This window comes from Microcebus murinus, chromosome 8 (genome assembly GCF_040939455.1).
Source record: "Microcebus murinus isolate Inina chromosome 8, M.murinus_Inina_mat1.0, whole genome shotgun sequence".
NCBI lineage: Eukaryota > Metazoa > Chordata > Mammalia > Primates > Cheirogaleidae > Microcebus > Microcebus murinus.
Window position 1 is genome coordinate 23,005,874 of NC_134111.1, and position 19,222 is coordinate 23,025,095.

Genomic DNA, 19,222 nt, shown 5'->3' on the forward strand with positions numbered 1-19,222 from the left:
ATGAGTTTGCCTCAGCTGCCATAACAAAATGCTACAGACTGGAAGGCTTAGGAAATTGAAATTTATTTTCTCATAAGCTAGAAGTCTGAGATCAAGGTTGGCAGGTTTGGTTTCTTCTAAGGCCTATGTCCTTGGCTTGCAGATAGTTGCCTTCACACTATTAACGTGGTCATCTCTCTGTGCCTACAATGTGTCTCATGCCTCTTTCTCTGTTTCTTATTTCCCTTCTTATAAGGACATAAGTCAGATTGGATTAGGGCCCACCCAAAATGACCCCACTGATAACTCAATCATCTCTTTAAGGATCCTATCTCCAAATACAGTCTCATTCTGAGGTACTGGGTATTAGGGCTTTACATGTGAATTTGAGTGTGGGGAGGCACAATTCAGTCCATAATATGACTAAAAGAAAAATTTGCATGCATATATTATTTTCTTTAAAATTTGATTTCTTCCTTTTGGAAAACTGAAGTCCAATTTAGCCAACACTTACTGTTCACTTGCCATGTGCCACACATAAAGAGATGATATCTGAGTTGAGACTAATGGGATAATGAATTATCTAGAAATAATGTAGGAGAGGCATTTAGGTTCAGTGAGCTGTTTGAGCAAAGAAATCAGCTGTGGAATGGTGCTGTATTTATTCAGTGAGGCTCTGCATGTGCATGCCTGTGTCCCTGCTAATATATTAATAGTGGTAGGGGAGGCAGGGTAGCTATAAACACCTATTTATTATAGTAGAGGGTGAAATGTATTGTGGGTAGTGATGGGAAATAATGCTGGAGAGGTAGGTCTACATTACAAAGAAACTTAAATTTAATATAAATGAAAGTCTAACCCTAGGGAGAAATCTCAGAAGGTAGGAAGGCATACTCAACTTGCTTTTGATTTCAATGATTTTTCACAAAATTAATGACTTCTATAACATACAATGCAAAAAGAGCACAAACATTGTCAAAATGCATGTTAGATTTTTCAAAAATATGATTTTAATAGTATTCAATTTTCTACTTAAATAAATGTTAAAACTCCCTCCAAATAAATGTGAAAAAAATCCCTAGATTTTATTCGTTTTCCTAGGCTTCTGTTTGGAGTTTTCTTTTTCTTTCAGACATAGTAATAAGTGAAAATGACCATCAAGAGACAAAAAATGAAAACTCTCAAAGAACAAATCTACTCCGTAAATTGAAGGATGCAGTAATAAAACTTCTATGATGTAAAAACTGTCACCTTCACAGATCTGAATACTTTCTAGACATTCCAAGTGTGTATAAGTTTTGCACAATTCAAATAGTTTTTCACTCGATGAAGAGAAGAAAAATGTACTACCAACAAAACTAAAGCAAACACTATATTATATCTCTTAAAGCAATTTCTGTTTCCTATAAAGGCTTTTAGATGAAATAGTATACACAATTTTTCATTAAAGATACATACCAAGCACCAAGTGAGATCTGTGGCTGAAACCCATGTTTCCCAAAATCCCTCCTTGTGAAAAGGATGTTCCACTAGAAAGATATGCTGCAGGCTTAATATTCCCCTAGCTAGACTATTTTGTATTGCAATGATCATAGATATTTATATTAAATTTTATTTATACTTATTTACAGTTTAGTACTATATGATCTATAAATATCCCAGAAAAAGCTAATTTTCCATATTCTAGAACTTTCAAATTTAAGAAACATGAACATGAAAATCTGTCTGAACCATCTATCACATTCCCTAACACTGGGCCTTTAATAAATAGTGAAGAACAGCCCTCTTGAGTAATTTAGTCTTCCTTGTTATAAAACTATTTTCCTCTAGATCATACTTATTGTTTTCCTTCATTTAATCCATAGCCAAACATTCAGATAGAAATCTACCTTTTTCTCTACTTTCTCACCTTTTAATTAAATAACTGTAGTTTGGTTTCTGTCTCTATAGGGCTTCCAAAACAACTTTCATAATGGCTACTTAGTTGTAAAATCTAATAAACCATTTATAATGCTTATCCTTTTAAAATTGTCTGGAGCTGATATTCTTTGACATTTTACTCCTTTGACTTGTAAGAAATCTACTCTTTGACAAATCTTCCCCGACTTATATTTCTTCTCATTTAATTATGTTGATTCCTCTTTCACACGATATCAAAACATTGGTATTTCTTTGAGTTCCAAACTTAATCCTCTAATCTTCTTTCCATAAACTAACTCTTGTGTCATGTCATGGCATAAAATGTACCCAATAAACCAACCCCAAGATATTTCTGTAGTCTTCTCTTTTCCAGTTGTGCCACTTAGCCTGTTTTCTATTCTCAATAACCTTCACCTTTTACTTTTAGATCTCTTGGCCTTGACTGTGCTATTCCCTCTTTCTAAAAAGAGTTTAGACCATTCTCCCCTGTAAAATTACAAATTATTTTTTCTAAAATACTGTGAAAATGTATAGACTTCATAAAGCCTTCCGCTTGTCCGCTAGGAATCATTAATTGATCTCTATTCAATTCTTTTCCCCGCAGCACTTTGGTCACATTTCTATTATAATGATTATCAGATAGTATTTTAAATTTTTAAAAAGCCATTCTATCCAAAATGAATTTTGAGTTTTTCAAATGTAAAATCCATATTTAGATTATTACTGCATAAAGAGAGCAGTACAGCATAAGAGTTATAACCAGGGCATGGACTTTAGAATCAAAAAGGCATGATCTGAGTATCAGACATCCAACATTTCCTAGTGTGTGACCCTAGATAATAATAAAAATTATTATTAATATTATGTAATAGTCTAACTTTACACATAAAACTTGTAAAGTGTTTAACACAGTGCTTGGCACAGATCTTTGCTAAGTTCGTTTTAGCTGTTATTATTTCTCCTCTCAAATTTACACATGGTATTACTTACCAGTAATTATCAATAAATATTTGGTAAATGAATGAATAAATGAATGATAACAGAACATAATTCTTCTATGCTTCTTATACAGCTTAAGTGTTTGAGGAATGCAGTACAGTTGTCCCTCGATATCCATAGGGGATTGGTTCTAGAACCTCCCTTGGATACTAAAATCCTCAATGCTCAAGTACCTAATACAAGATGGCATAGTATTTGCATATAACCTACACACATCTTCCCATATGCTTTAAATAATCTCTATATTACTTATAATACCTAAAACAAGGTAAATACCATCTAAATAGTTGTTATGCTATATTACTTAGAGAATAATGGCAAGAAAAAAGTCTGTATATGTTCAATACAGACACAATTTTTTTCTTTGAATATTTTTGACCTGTGGTTGCTAGAATCCATGAATGTGGAAACTACGGCTACAGAGGGCTAACTGTGTATTTATTACCCGTACCATCAGAATAAATTTTAAGGCACATAAAACCAAGTACAGATAATATATTCATAAAGCCAAATGCAGATAGAAATAGAGACACAAGTACTCAAGAGTAGATGGTGTTTGCTCTAAACCCTTCCAATTAACATACTTTCCCGGCTGGGTTTATCAGGTCAATTATCATTTTAAAATCTTATGAATCTGATCATACTTGGTAGGAGTGAAAAGTGAACTGCTAACTGTGGGCTGTCCATGAGAGATTTTTATTCTGGTAACAGAGGGGCATTCTCTGGACAGGCAGTCTCTCATTCTAAGACCTATTTGTGCGGAGAAGGCAAGGTGGGCTTGCAATGTTGTATTTTGCCCAGAGACAGTGAGACAGGAGCAGGACAAATGAAGACTGGGACCCAGAGCAGGCATTACTGTTGTTCTAAAATTGAACTAAAGTAAGTACCTAGATCAATTTTTGGCCAAAGATAACCCTGGATGTATTAATCCTGAAATATCAGTGAACATTTTATTCTTTCTAGTCTTCCTTCCAGTCAGAATGCCTGGATGCAAGCCCCTGTCATTTTTCACTTGAAGCGTTGCCAAACCTTTTGATGGGAGGTGCCTGCAGCTGATCTCCACAGCTTTCTTCTACATGCCAACAAACACCGCCTTCAAATCCAAGCTCATTCAGCTCTAGCTTCTGCCTCAGATCTCTGCAACTTATTACGAACAAAATTGTAGCATTTGGGTAATAAAATATCTGAATTTCGAGACAATTGTGCTTTAAAACCATTAGTCAGTACTCTGAGTCCCTCACCAATATGGCTATTATTAGGTTCCAATCAGGGCTGCTGATTATGACATTAGGTATTAAGGAGGATGCCAGATATGATCCATCTCTAAAGCTCAAATGCACAATGGAGAAATAACTTCCATTTTGATGAATGCTGATAGTTACCCCAAAGGTGATCTTGGAAATTTCTCAGAGGAAATATGAATTTACTTTGCATAGAAATTCAAAACACCACAAATTGAATCAAGAATAAATGACTTAAACTATTAAGAAAAAAGGTTTTGGAAATGTTTTAGCATGTACTTATTTCATCTGTAAAGAAAGGCAGTTTTCAGTAAAAATTTTGGGAAACAAAATAATGTAGCACTTCATCAGCGATTGAAATGGAAAGTCAGTTACTAAATAAAAATTACCATTCTAAATATAGTATGCAGTAATATAGTCTTAAAACATCTGCTTCTGTACTTCTCTAAGTAAAAGCTACTATTCCAGTAAATGTATTTTTATTAGACAGTTCTATGAGCTTTTTCATTGCCTGTGTTATATTTCTAGACACTCTAGCAGTCTGTGGTGCACACACTTGTCGGTGAGCGAAGCAAAGGTTACGTGTGTATGACACAGATGAGCCCTGAGATTAAGTATACACTGTGAAATGCATGTGGATGTTCATGATTTAAACCAATGAACTGTGGCCTGAAATGATGTCACACGAAGAGCAGCAGTAAGTGGAAGGTTAAACCTACTTGCATCTCGGCTCATTAAACGCAGTTAAAGTGCAAATCCCCTCATTCTGACAGTAGTGATCACAAGGGTTCTCTTTCTGGTCACAGCGCTGACTTTTAAACCCCACAGAGCATCTGCAGAATTTCAGTAAAATACAGCTAAATAAAGCGTCTGACTTTTTTTTTTTGCCAAATATGTTTCAAATTTATTTTATACAGAGATAGCAACATTTGAATGAAAAGCTTCCCAAGTATGCTCACTTCTCTCTCAAACACACTCATCACATGCTACTCTGATACGGTGGGGAAGGGAATGCAGATGTGGATTATATGCGCACATTTTCCTTTTGGTCAAACAGTGATGAAACAAAACTCGAAAGAGTGACCATATAAGCTGAATGACTTTATTTCAAGTTGTCCGCACTGGACAATCAGATAATCGAGAGGGAGAGAATACTAAATTTCAGATTTTCTCAGGAGTACTAAGAATATCCAATACTTTTCCTAAGTGTTTAGAAACCCAGACTTGTTATTGTGTTCCAAAGGAGCCAGGATCTTAACAGGTTTTCATAATACAACAGTCTAAGCCTGATAAAAACATCAAATAGCATTATATATTTGGAAAGATATTACAAGTTCTCTTTTAAAAAGATGGCCATAAGTACCAAGGGATCCACAAAAGATGATTATCTCTGGGCTTCACATATCTGAATAAGGTCAATGAAATTAGAACAATTTTCCCAGGCATTTCCAAGTTCAAAGGTCTATGAATGTCTGAAATGGTATGATGCTAAGAATTGAATGAGCTCTTACTCATGAAATCATTTGCAAATTAATGAAGGAAGAGATTCTGTAGCATGTGAGCTGATGAGGGACAACACTTGATCAGAGATGTCAATGGCACACTCATTTAAAATATATTACTCCAAGAAAGGAGAGCAATCGAACAAAGATTTCATGTGCATACAAAGTCCTACCATAACATGCCCACAAAGTTATAAAATACTCACAAGCATACAGGTACATTTGTCTCAGGGTCCAGCTGGCATGTGCCACCATTGTAACAGTAGCCATCACATAACTGACAGCTAGAGGCAATCTTTCCATTAGTGCAGCTGCAACAACAAAGAAAAAATAATTCCATTGTTGCTGAAATCATTATTGTTGAAAGCTAATACAAACTCTCTGCAGATGAGAATACTCATCATGTAGAATAATGCAGTGGCTGGCTGAAAGGAAGTTTTCAGGAAGACAGAATATTGGTGGAGCCAAAATTTTTATTTTTTATCAGAAGAATGACATTAAACTTTTCTTTTGGTAATTTTCAAATTTTCAGCCCATGTACATAATATAAAATTTTAATACAGCTAGATATATATGTGAAAAAATATACTTTAATGTCCACCACCGACACTTCAAAGGGACATTAGCATTAGTATCTTGTTCCTTTTTCATGTAAGTAGGGTTTAGTGACATCTTTGTGAATTATAAACCACATGATCAAATACTCTGGAGAAAAATGCTTCAACTTTTCCTTCTAAAATGGAAAATCTGTCCCAAAGAAATGTTAGGAGTTTTAGACCCCAAGTTGTATAAGAATGTGTAGGGTTATCCTGTCGTCATTTTTATCCAACTTTTCCCCTTTGATTATGCATTGTAATTAATGTCAAACTCTTTTTATTCTAATAGAAAGAAAAACATGGAGCAGCTCATTGAAAAATAAATAGTAATGTTATAGGAACAATGTGCAATATGGCTACAAAGCAATGAGATAGGCTTTCTTGAAAAACCTGCCATAACAATTTAATTTGTAGGCACATTGCTTGTTTGGGATAAGAACAAATACTCTTGCTACTCCTACACTGGAAAAATGAACATAACCATACTAGGAAAAATATGGAAATTTCTTACCATGTTATATTTTTAAATAAATAAATACACAATCAAACAACTGCATTGGACAGTAAAAACTGTTTGGTGAATGGAGAAAACAACATATGAACATTCTGAATTATCAAGGAATCTACTCTATGGGATGTGTGGTAAGAGAATAATATAAGCCTTGGATGAAATCAGAATCACAACAGATCATGCTGGTGATTTTGATCATGGGATCCTGTTAGTATTGGTCCTATGAAGCAATTGATGGTTCAACATCAATTGAACGATGCTGCTGGACATAATCTTGATGAATAAATCAGGCTGCAATATCATTGATTGATCAGTTTGCTCCTCTCCATGATGGATATCTATTTCAGTACATCTATCATAAGGTAATTCCTAATGATAGGTAAGATGCCTGAAAATAATTGCTTGGTAATACAGTAGTGCCTTTATTCTGTGAGTATTTATTTGACCTCGTATGGGTTGTATGGCTGCTGGAAATGCACCAAAGAGGCTGGGTTTTAAAAATACATTTACTTTCAAAAAGAACAGGAGCAGTGAGTTAATTATGTACAAGATGTGAAATTAAGATATATGTAAATGGAATAAGACATAGACAAGGGAAGGGTGCTGTAAAGTTTCTAAGATTGATCAGAGAGAATCCCATCCCTTGTAACCAACATAGGCATCCTAATATGGATGTAAAATGAGTCAATTAGCAATATTGGTATTGGTGTCTGATATGCTAAATGGATCTGAGGGACTTTTTCTTGCCTTCCATGCCCAGCCTCCTTGAAAATCCAAACAGTGAAAAGTTATAGTTTCTAGTTCTAGCAAAGGGACAACGTCAAAGGGGAAAATTCACTCATTATACATTAAAGGATTTTCTGCAGAAAAAGATAACTACATACCAAACCTCATCATCTAAAAAAGAAAATAATTCTAATTGATTGCTTTGAAATTTCTGCTTCCAACAGTTATAAAAGATGTTGCCTCTTTTTCCTTCTAAAGGTTTTGCTGACATTTTAAATGTGACATACAAATTATTATAATACATCAAGGAGTAAAACTCATATCTTAATGTAGGTTTTCATAATAATTTCCTTTTAGAAAGGCATGCACAACACACACACACATAGTTTGTGATATATGACGTATCACTTTTCAAAAGTGAGTTGCCAGTTATCCAGTACACACAAAGAATTCCCATGACAATTGACAATAAAAAGAATATAATTTAGGCTACTCAAGATTATGATCAAGTCTTTCTTCACCAATGTTTACTTCAGAAGAGATAAACATACGTAATTAGCTCTGTTTTAAAGATTATACTCACTATACTTGATAGGGTACCTATTCTAATTGACAGTTGACAAAATATACATTGTGGCTTGAGTTTTCCTACATAAATAAAAAAAAATACTTTAACTTTGTTGCAATTTTGCTTTAGTCTCTGTTCTTTACCTATGAAACAAAAATTTCAACATCCCTGTAAACTTCTTTTTAATGCTAAATGAAAAGTATCATAGAAATGTAAACAGAACTTAATTATCTAATATGCCTCAGCATATTCAAATAGTTCTGTTTGTACTGTCATGTTCAAATGTTATATAGCCTTACTGATAAGTTAGGGAGTGCTATTCTGCTATTTTTCAAGTTCCACTGTCTACTCATTGTTAGCCACCATTATCCTCCATTCTTACATACACATTTCCAGAAAGATCTTTTAATAAAACAAGATCTATAATGCTGGACCTCAACAGCCTTCTCAGGTCATTAGGATCTGGGGTTTCTAGTTTGGGGAAGCCAATTTTCCCTGCAGAGGAAGCAGTATGGAGGGGCCCTTCCTTCTTTATGTTATATAATGGGAACAGGGCACTTGTCCTCACATTGGCTTTTCTAAGATAAGCTGGGTAGGAAACTTTGGCTCACAGCCTCTCTTCGATAATAGCCCATGATTCTCTGGGTAAGTGGAAAGGAGCTGTAGGAAGACCCTGCTGCTAACTCTGATGTGATACACGGGGCCTGAAGAAAAACACACGCCTGCTAATTGAAATAAATTCTGTCATGCTAAAGTTTCATCGCAAAGAACTGATGAGCTTAATGGGCAAACATGATTTTGATAGTTGATATGAAAGTGTGTTTTGCTTTTATGTGCTTATCAGAGGCACATATTTATGTGTCCATCATATTTTCAGTTACTTGAGTAAAAAAATAATGTACTTTCAAATGACCCAATTTGTGGGGTTTCAGTAAATGTCATTCATAATGATAACACAAATCACATTTAGAGTAAATTCTAAAATGAGAGTAAATAAAAAGGAAAAAAATGTTGATGCTGTCTGTAATAAAATTTTATTGGGCCTTGTTTGGCAGAACTACATAACTCATGTTGCACCCTCGGGTGAGCTCTCAGTGGAAGCTGTGACGTGGGCACTTTATGGCATGCTTTTCTATCTCATATTCTTATTTATTATACTCCCAACCAAGGCTAGTGATAGAGTCTAGTTCTTTATAAGCCCTTCTTTAAAAGGCTGTTAAAAGAAGTTTGGAGTGAGGATTGATCTCTAACCTCAGTGGCATAAACTTGTTTCATGATAGAAACTGGACAGAATTGCCCTTTAGCCAAGATGTTCTATTTTCCATTCACTTAATCATGAAGTCAAAGGGCAAAAAGGTAATATAATGAAAGTCAAACTTGGGCATTTTTGTTTTAGTTGCTTCCCAGAACACATTATTACTTCTATTTATTTTGGATCATAATGTTCAAAGTCAGATTAAGAAAAAAAAGACTAATGTTTAATTCCATTAGACAGGTTCTTTTTTTTTTTTTTTTTTTTGCTCCTCCTACAAAGGATCAATTTGCAACAGCAAAGCAAACTCACTTATTGTCAATAATAATGATGAAACAATTAAAAGCCTGAGCTTTTCTAACTGAATAATATTACATATATTTTTTGAAAGCACGATGCAATTCACTATTCTTGCTTACTCTTAGGATAATCTCACCACCTCCTTGTATGATGGATTTTCATGTTTCCCAGATGTTTACAACAGGTGTTGTATAAATTGGATTAAATTACAATGAGTTAAACATCATCTCTAGCCATAAAAATATGCAATGGTCACTGTATAGAATTTTAGAATAAAAATAATTTACATTGTTTTTACAGTTTATCGCTGCACTGCTACATCTTTTGGGCTTCAAATGCTTTTATAAATTGAACTGGTTGTTCACTTACTTGCAAAATATATCTTCACTGTCTTTATTTACAATGCATTGTCCCCCATGGCACCTTACACATTTGTCAACCTCACATTTTGGTCCTTCGTAGCGTGTTGGACAGACACATTCGACACTTCCATCATCCCCAATGGTACAAGACTCAGAATTCACACAGTAGTGGTGGCACACATCTAGGAAGAATGTACAATAGAAAAATCAAATTACATTACAAGATATTTTTCTGCAGTCACAATATTACTGTTCAATTTAATATTTTAAAATGGTCAATGAACAGGTAGATTAATCTACAAAAACAGTTTATGTAACTAGAATTCTCTAAGAGTGCTATTAATTCCACTCTTTGCCTGAGTTTAGGCATTGTTTCATCTGGATAAGAAGGGAGGGGTTATGTTGCTATAAGGCTAGCTGAAAAACTCTTTTTGTTCTGAATTTTAAAGCTTAAGTTAACAAGTTTCCTTAACTTTCCTTCCAATGAACAACATTAGTATAGTTTGAAATGAGCAGAAATGCTTAAGATTACTTCAGACGTCATTTTTCATTGCTGTCTCTCGCCTCTTTTCATCCAGAGAACAGCGTAAGTTGTGGTGAGTAAAGAAATCCTGCCTCTTCACCAGTCTCTGGTGCTCTGTGGAAAGAAACCTACCTCCATGTATAGGTAGCGAACAAAGCCAGGCATTTTCAAATGCCTGAGCAGGTGAGCGAACAAGAAGGTGTGCCTCTCCTGAAACTCCAAGAGGAAAGCGAACTGGGAAACCAGCTGATCCATCATGGGTGGAAGGTGATAACAGAATTATAGGCTATTATCCTCTTCCAAGGTGACAGACTAACCTTATCAGTCAGAGAGAAAAATTCCTTGTAATCTGAAAACCCTTGTTTTGAAAGACATTTCTTACTGAGCATTACACACAATTTTCTCAACTACAAAAGAGGATTTTCTCCAAATACTTCTGTATCTCTTGAACATGCATAATAAAACAAAGACCATTTATTAATATAATAACCACTCAAAATGTACAATTAGACATTCTGCTTCAGCTTTCTGAAAAGCAGACAGGCCTATATGTGTGTTTCTGTATTATAATTTATCACATTTAAAATAATGAAATACATAATATGAATCATCTTGAGAAAAAAAAATCTGATTAACTTGATCCTAGACTTTGTGTTTAGAAGCTGCAACTTCCTTTTAGCTATCTAATTGTGAAGCAATGTTAAATGAGATTAGCTGAGATAAAAATCACAATTTATAAACTTTAACTTGCTATCTGACAATTATAGTGGGTGAGGAAAATTAAAACACAATTTATAATTCTCATGGTTGTATGTTTATCTAGCCCTTTATTAAATCAGACAGCAATTAAATTTATTGACAGGCTTGGTTCATATTTATGGAAATTTATTTCAAGCATTCTTATGCTTGCTGTTGCATTATGCTAAGTAGCTTCATTGAGCTTCAATGTTTAAACATATTAATATAGGGTTTGGCTACATTTAAGAAAAGTAGCACTTTCAAAAGGTGAGACCTAAAAATTAAGAAAATGTTAATGTTAGTATCCATCCATTATAGTTTCAGTAGTGGTTCTAGGATTGGCAAGTAATTGTACAGAACACAAATTCTGTTTTTTATTTATGAATGGTGTATTAACAGTAGCCCATGTGATCATCTAGTATAGCCTCTCATTTGATGCAGAAATCTCTGAAGACCAATTTTTGTTAGGCAGGTTGCTAGTATTCCATACAAGAGTTGACAAAAAGGTCTTTGAATATTGTCCCCAACTGCTTTGAATTTTCCTCTTTTGGTCTTGATTCAGCTATCTGATGGGACATAGAAGTCTGCTGATATATCTCTCCAAGGTTTTATAATATGTCATTATTCAGAGGTTGCCATGGTGGATAATTCATCAGAATCATACAGAGAACTTATTTGCAGATGCAAATTTCAGAACCTTTCCCTGCCACCCACCCTTGGATTATAATTCATAGGTTTTAAATGGGGCCTGGGTGGTTCCCATGGGAACTCAGGAATATAAGAACTGATGATCTGGAGAGTTTTACTAGATGGAAAAGAGAGCACATTGTCTGATAGTTGTAAATAGATTTGATTTAACCAAAATAGCTTAATTCTTGACCAACATTTGGAATGCTAATTCAAATGTAATTTTTCATTCTAAAAATTTGAACCACTTCGTTTTTATAACCACACCTCTGGGAAGATCTGAGAAACTAGAAAAAAATGGGTTAATATTCTAAAGATTGATGACTGCCCAGTATAACACTAGAACAAAGAATACTTTGCACTTAACCTAAAGGGCTAAAGGGCAAAATTAAAAACTTATCTGCAATAAGCTAGCTATAAATAATTTCGATGCATAAATTAAATTTGTCCTAGACTAAGATTAAAAAGATATGGGCATGTACACAACTCATTTGTAGTCAAGGAAATACAAATGAAATGCTATTACACACCTATCAAACTGACAATAAAACAATAGAAGAAACTCTTATCCACAAATAGTGGGAGTGAATATTTGTTCAACCAATTTGAAAAACAGTTGGCAGTAGATACCAAATTTGAACATACACTTTATGATCTAGCATTTCCACTCTTAATATATACCCAAGTGAAAAGCATGCATATGTTCACCTAACTCATATATACAATATGCACAAAAATATTTTTAGAAATAGCCACAACTAAAAAAAATCTAAATGTACATCACAAGAGGAATGGATAAACTATAGTTCATTCATTCAATATAATGCACATATACATGTACACACACAATGAAAACATGATAGCTATAGCAATGACGCACAGATGAATTTCATAAAAATAATATTGACAGAAAAAAGACAGACACATAAAAATTATACTGCATTTTTTAAATCTATATGAGGTTCAAAAGGAAGAAATAGTCTATGGTTTTGGAAGTCAAGAAGGAGTTATCTCTGGGGAGAAGGGATAGTGACGAAGAGAGCATTAGGGAACATCTGAAGTTCTGGTATGGTTTCCTTGACCTGAATGTTGGTTTACGCTGACGTATACACCTGATAATAATTTACTGAACTGCATACTTGTGATTTTAAACTTTTCTGCATATATTATACTTCAATGGAAAATGTTTTTTTAACCTAAAGGCATATAAGCTACATTAGAATGTTTTAGAAATTCTAGATAATTTTTCCAACTAGGCTAAACACTTTTTTTCTTTATAGGTCCAACTTAAAAAAAAAATTATAGTACACATTTTATGTTTTAAAGGAAATTCTCCACTCTTTAATGCTCCCAATATTTTTTTCCTAGCATGTCAGATGTACATTATTCAATGCAGTTGATTGGCCTGATGGCATAAAAATGAAATCCAAAGACTGTAAAAGTAATGCTTGCTTACAATAAAATTGTGAAATAAGCAGATATTAGAATTTACACTTAAATAAATATTTCGAAATTGTATGCTGTTAAGCCATTCCACTTTTTCCCCTCTAAAAAGTCAAAAATCATTTTAGGTTCTGAAGTCTTTCTCTCTAAATATGCAAAGGAAGACATTTCATTTTTCCCCAGTTCACATTTCTTCACACTATGCTGAGCTCAAGTTCAGGGGCAGAGTTGCTCACTTCACTCCATCCCTAGTAGAGATGCTTCGCATCGCCTTTCTATGAAAATCTTCTATCTCCTTTGATTTGGCATAAGATTTGAAGCATGTGAAAGCTGCTGACTTATGTGTTTGTCTGGGTTTTATTCTGCACCTCTATTAGGATTCTAGGGCCTATACTTTGATTGAGTATATAATAGTTTTGTCCCTTTCCCTTGAAAGGGACATTTCTTTCTCCTTTATTTATTTATTTATTTATTCATTCATTCATTCATTTATTTGTTGTCTTAAATGTTTCCCTATTTATTCATTTCCAACTCCAAGATTCCTGACTGAACACAGGAGAAAGCAGATCTTATTTAATAAAGGACGTTAGCCTCTGACATTTAAACTACCACGCAAGCCTTGGGTACTTGTAAATTATAAAGCAAAATAATCCCTTCAAGTGTTCTACATTATTTCAGGCATTATCATGATGCAAGTCCAGGAGAGTTCAAAAGATTTGATGGTGCTATTTCTATATTGGGTGATTCAACCAAAGTCCACGTTCTCTGCAATTATCTCAATATCGTGACTACAATGCTTAATAAGTCATAGGAATGTCACCTTAATTTCTCTCTCATTCCCTTCATGGCATTAACCCACTTTAAATTGCAAGCATCTATGTAAACTTGTATAAACATATGCTGTATTTTCATCAGTGTCACCTCTCTATATACTCTCAAATAATTGCTAAACACTCATATTTAAATTCTAAGTATCAATTCAGCTATTTATCTAATAAAAGGAATACTTCATTGGAACTTTCCAATCCAGCAGAAATTGACTTACTAATTTAGCAAAATATGAAGAATAATAGTATATGAGAAGCCTTCTTTAGTATACGATCATTCATTTTGATTCTAAGTGTTCTGCTCCTGACCTAATAAGCTCTGACAAAAACAGAAAAGCTTCACGGTCACTAGAGAAATGCTTTTTTAAAATCCCACAGAGGTTACTACTCTAAGCATTAAAAATGCTTTAAAACCATTATAAAAATAGTTTTTATGAAATATAGTACACATCTTAACTAAAATGCATCGATATTTTATTAATCACTCATTTTTCACCTTATTTTTATAAACTTAACTTTGAGGAAGTTTTAAAGTCTTCTGATTTTTTTTCATACTTTACCTTTACTAAGTTTAATGTTACTGACTATGAAGCAGTAGACAAATCTAAATAAAACACTTAATAATTCCTTCAAAAATAAGGAGGGATAGGGATGTTGGCGGTTGGTTAGCACCAAGATATGCAGCAAAGGGATTGGTTTTTATTTTCTCACACAGATACATGTCCACACACCTCACATCCCCTTCTCACACAGAAACAATCATCTTTTTTTTTTTTTTTTTCAAATTTAGCTTAATGGTTAATGGCACAAAAAGAAATTTTGAAAAGATGGTAGATTAAAAAAAAGATGGTTTAGAGGGAAAATATAGATGATAAAAAATTTTGCTGGAGGGGATGGAATAGGGAAGAGATTAGAAGTAGTAGAGAATGATTAAAAGATGGAAAGTAGAAGAGTCTAGGGAGATCGGTAAGTATTCAGTAGGAAAGTCTGAATTTATGTAAAGCAAAGTTGATAGAACAATACTGTCAATCTCCTTTTGAACAATATGAGTAATTTGACTATGAAGATAAAATGGAAATGATGGATTCATAATTGGTTATTTTCTGAGGATATGCACATGTCTTCTTATATACTAGAAACTGCAGAAAGAGCCCAGAAATATAAGACATGACACTTGCTCTCAGAGAGCTGACAACCCTATTGCAAGAAGTAAAAAGGAACTAAAATTGATCTGAATGGTTGCAGTGGCAAAAGCCTACACCTATCATTACCAAAAGTATAGTCTTTCTTCCTATGGAACATTCCATCTTATAAGTTTTGAACATTTTATTAACCTGAGTGGCATAATAATTGAGACGTTCTGTATATGATAAGAAGGAGTTTATAATGAAATGTAATTAATCTGTGCTAAGAAAGTAGAGATAACCATGAAATTATATAACACTTTATATTCACAATAAAAAAATTGTTATAACCTCTGTAGAGTAATTACATTAAGAACTACCTAGAACACCAAACACAATCATGTAATCAAAAGAACAATGATGAATATATAATTACTGAGTATTCATATGATAATTAGGTAGATAGCAATTGAAGAATAAGTGAATGGCTATTTTCTGCAACAGAAATAAAGTAATTTTCAAAGAAATCATTACTGAATGCTCTTTCTTTTTCTTTCTCTCTCAATATTTTCTTTTCATGCAACCAGAAATACAAGAAAATACCTCATCCTTTAATCTTTTCACAGTAAAAGACTACATATAAATAGGTACATGTATGGGTATATACACAGGTTTATGAATATTCATTAGCAGCCAGATATCTACAAAATCTCTAACTGCATTTAACTTCTTTCCTCAATATTTTCTTCTATTGAAAAGTAATTGTCAAGATTATTTACTATTAACTCATACTTGCAACTTGGCTTTTTACATTGTAATAGTGAAGTATGAAATTTAAAGAGAGGAAAATCAAGCTAAAATAATATTAGCATAACCGGGGATGAAGCTACTCATTAAGAATAATGGGGAACTTGGAGAGGCTTTAATCAATAACACAGACCAGCTATCCAGAGGAAACTAATTATATATGAATTATACATTTATCTAATGCAATTATATGAATATATACTAATTGTTCTTCTTCATTGAATTTTGATCTGGCCTTTAAATTGTAAGTTCTGTGAATTGGCTTTAAGATTCATAATTTAAGTAAGTATTTGACAGTTTAGGACTGCACATACACACCCATACATAAACCAACAATAGATTAAAAGTGGAATGTAATTACTCTCACAAAGACTAGATAAATTCCACGGTGCATATCCCCAGGTATTCTATAACCAAAGGGTCAGTTTCAGTACAATTCACATGCCACCTTCACTGTTACGTAATTGTGTCTCAGGAGAAGCAGGTTTGATGAATTCTGCTAGCATTCTGCCTACACAGCTGTTTAAGGCTGCTGCTTCCATGTATGTATGAAATGGGCAAGAATTTCTGGGGTAGCCAACAATGGTATTTTATAAACTTTTGATGAATACTTATACCAGGATAAGATAATAAGAAAAAGGAAAATAAAATAGCCAAAATATGAGGGACTTGGAGGCAAAGTCCAGTCCTTCTTTAGGCTAACAATATGACCTCACCCTGATTAATTTCTCCAAGATAACTTTTGGTAATCTTTGAACTTAAACAGTTATATTAAGTCAAGCCTAATATTACATCCTGATTACCTTCTTACCCATCAATACCTAAATGTGTCTTTTATGTCATCATGGCCAACTAGAGCCTGTTTCAAGTAAAATGATGGAAATGAGGATTATGATGATGATAAACACTCATTTTTAGGTATCTTCTACATGCTAGACACATGTGTTTGCTACAGTCACATGAGTTAGATAGTATCATCCTCTTTTTATAGGTAAATAAACTAAGGCACAAGGAGGTTAAGCAACTTGTTAAAGATCCCACATAAACAGTGGGAGAACAGAACTTCAAACCCAAATAGGCCTAACTCTGCAGAATAAACTTATTTTTCTTATTCAATAATTCACACATTTGCTCAGGTAAAAAAAAAAAAAAAAGAAAGAAAACAAAAACTATAAAGTAATTTTGAATACTTCTGCTGTATTCTTTCCTTCATGTGTATTTCACACTGAAAATGCTCCATCTCTGCGGACAGCTCAGGGCTGGCCCTGACCTTGGAGCAGAAAGAGTAGCAGACCCAGGAAATGTCTGGGTATGACACCACCCCTCCCTGCAATACCAGAGCTCAGGGACACAAGCCTGCACTTCCTGAATGTGAGCCAAAGGTTCACATGTCATGTGTCATTCTCAGCCTTTCATCCTAGCCCAACTGGGATATTTGTCTCTCTCTTCTTTGATAATTGATTCACTGCACTGGATTCTCATCCTAGAAGGAAAACACTTAGTCATCACTGTGATCTATTCATAATCAGGCATGATCAACTCTGGGTCACTCCAGACAAGTAAGAAACCAAAATAACAGTCAAGAAATCACAAAGTATGACATGCCTACAGTGTTAGCATCTACTTACATCTAATTTAGGATGAAAACATTTGGATGGTTTTCTTGAAATGTGTTGCAATTCCTAAATATGTTAACAAGAGTGATTGTGGCCTTTCCTTCCTCGAGATACATAATATCGAGAGAGAGTCAGTTTTTCATCTGACATGATTTAGGAGGCAAAAAACATAAAATAACTTGTATAAATTTGCTTAAAATTTTATGATGGTTGTCTTTGAAGACAGAAATAGAAAAACAAATTTAAGGTAATATTAGAATTTATTCCTTTTTGCATTCTTCAAATGTTTTATATAGCTTAAGATATTTTAATAATTAAACTCAGTGCATAGTCTTAAATATATCCTCTAATTTCAGAGCTGAGCTTATTAAAGTAGGAAAACACTGAATCCAGGTATGCCAATTAAATATTCACTAGGGAAAAATGTGTGCAAAACTCTGATTAGAGCTGATAAATTTTCATCAGGAAAGCATGTCTAAGAAAATTAGCATTTTCTGATTTACTACTAAAATAGTAATATATCTGAAATATTTCTATAGAAAAGACTAAAACAACTTAAAGAATAAGATCCCCTGAGCAAACGTTGACATCTCTGAGTGTCCAGGGAGAAAGAAAATGTAAAATTCAGAAAGCCAAATTATCAAAAATTTCATTTGAGTGAGTGACATATGGGGTGAGATTTTAAAAATGCCAGCATTTAAATTTTGACACATTGCTATTGCAAATTCATATTAACAATGATAACATCAATAATTTTTAAAATAGTCAAAAATTAACTCATACAACTATGATGACAATGATTTTTAATCAAAGAAATCTATATAAGGTACTCATAATTTTTATTTATAAACATTTTTGGGGGTTGAGTAATTCTCTATTTTTAAAGCAGTCTAGCTATAAAAGGTTTTAGCAAGTAACTATTTATGAAGTGGTAAAGAGTCATTTGAGACTTGTGGGCAAGCTGAGTTGCAAATGACAGCTAAATATGGTTTATCAGCTGAGGCTAACTGAAACCCAAATAAGTGAATAAACATGATGGCTTAAAAAAATGAGAATGAAGCATGCAAATATAGCCATTACCTCTGAAGCTATAAAGAAGCCCTTTGCTATTTTTAGCCCCTCATTTCTCTATTGGGACATCAAGTATGTATCAAGGTTCAATTCATTTCAGCCTAATAGCATTTATTAACACTGAGTGTGCTAATATTGCCTGTGTCCCCAGAGTCCTTAAATTCTGATAGAATCCTCAAGACTAACATAGTTGGAAAAAAATCAAGATCAATAGAATATCTTAGTTAACCAATACATGGACATTTTTAAAAAATACTTCAGAACACAAAGTAGTAACTCATTTTCAGAAAACTGGAAAGGATTTCATGGAGAAATGAGAGGTGGAGAAAGCTGGATAGGAGGTAATCATAGAAAAGATTATATCTCATCATCTCAGCTGGGAGTGTCAGGAAGAAAGTTGTCATCATGTTGTAGCCTACCTGGAGGGTAG

At 33.6% G+C, this 19,222-nt stretch overlaps 1 protein-coding gene across 2 annotated transcripts in view; it reads right to left on the reverse strand.

Moving 5' to 3' along the window:
* The window catches only part of LRP1B (LDL receptor related protein 1B), a 1,745,675-nt gene that overhangs the window by 32,674 nt on the left and 1,693,779 nt on the right, over positions 1–19,222 (reverse strand). The window contains exons 85-87 of one of the 2 annotated variants that reach the window (XM_076005497.1): positions 9,964–10,138; positions 5,848–5,952; positions 2,719–4,972 (exon numbers count right to left, since the gene is read on the reverse strand). In XM_076005497.1, the coding sequence (XP_075861612.1) occupies positions 4,855–4,972; positions 5,848–5,952; positions 9,964–10,138 (398 nt within the window). In that variant the 3' untranslated portion in view covers positions 2,719–4,854. Of the gene's footprint in view, positions 1–2,718; positions 4,973–5,847; positions 5,953–9,963; positions 10,139–19,222 lie in introns of those variants that run through there. The other variant, XM_020288518.2, reaches the window with a different exon arrangement.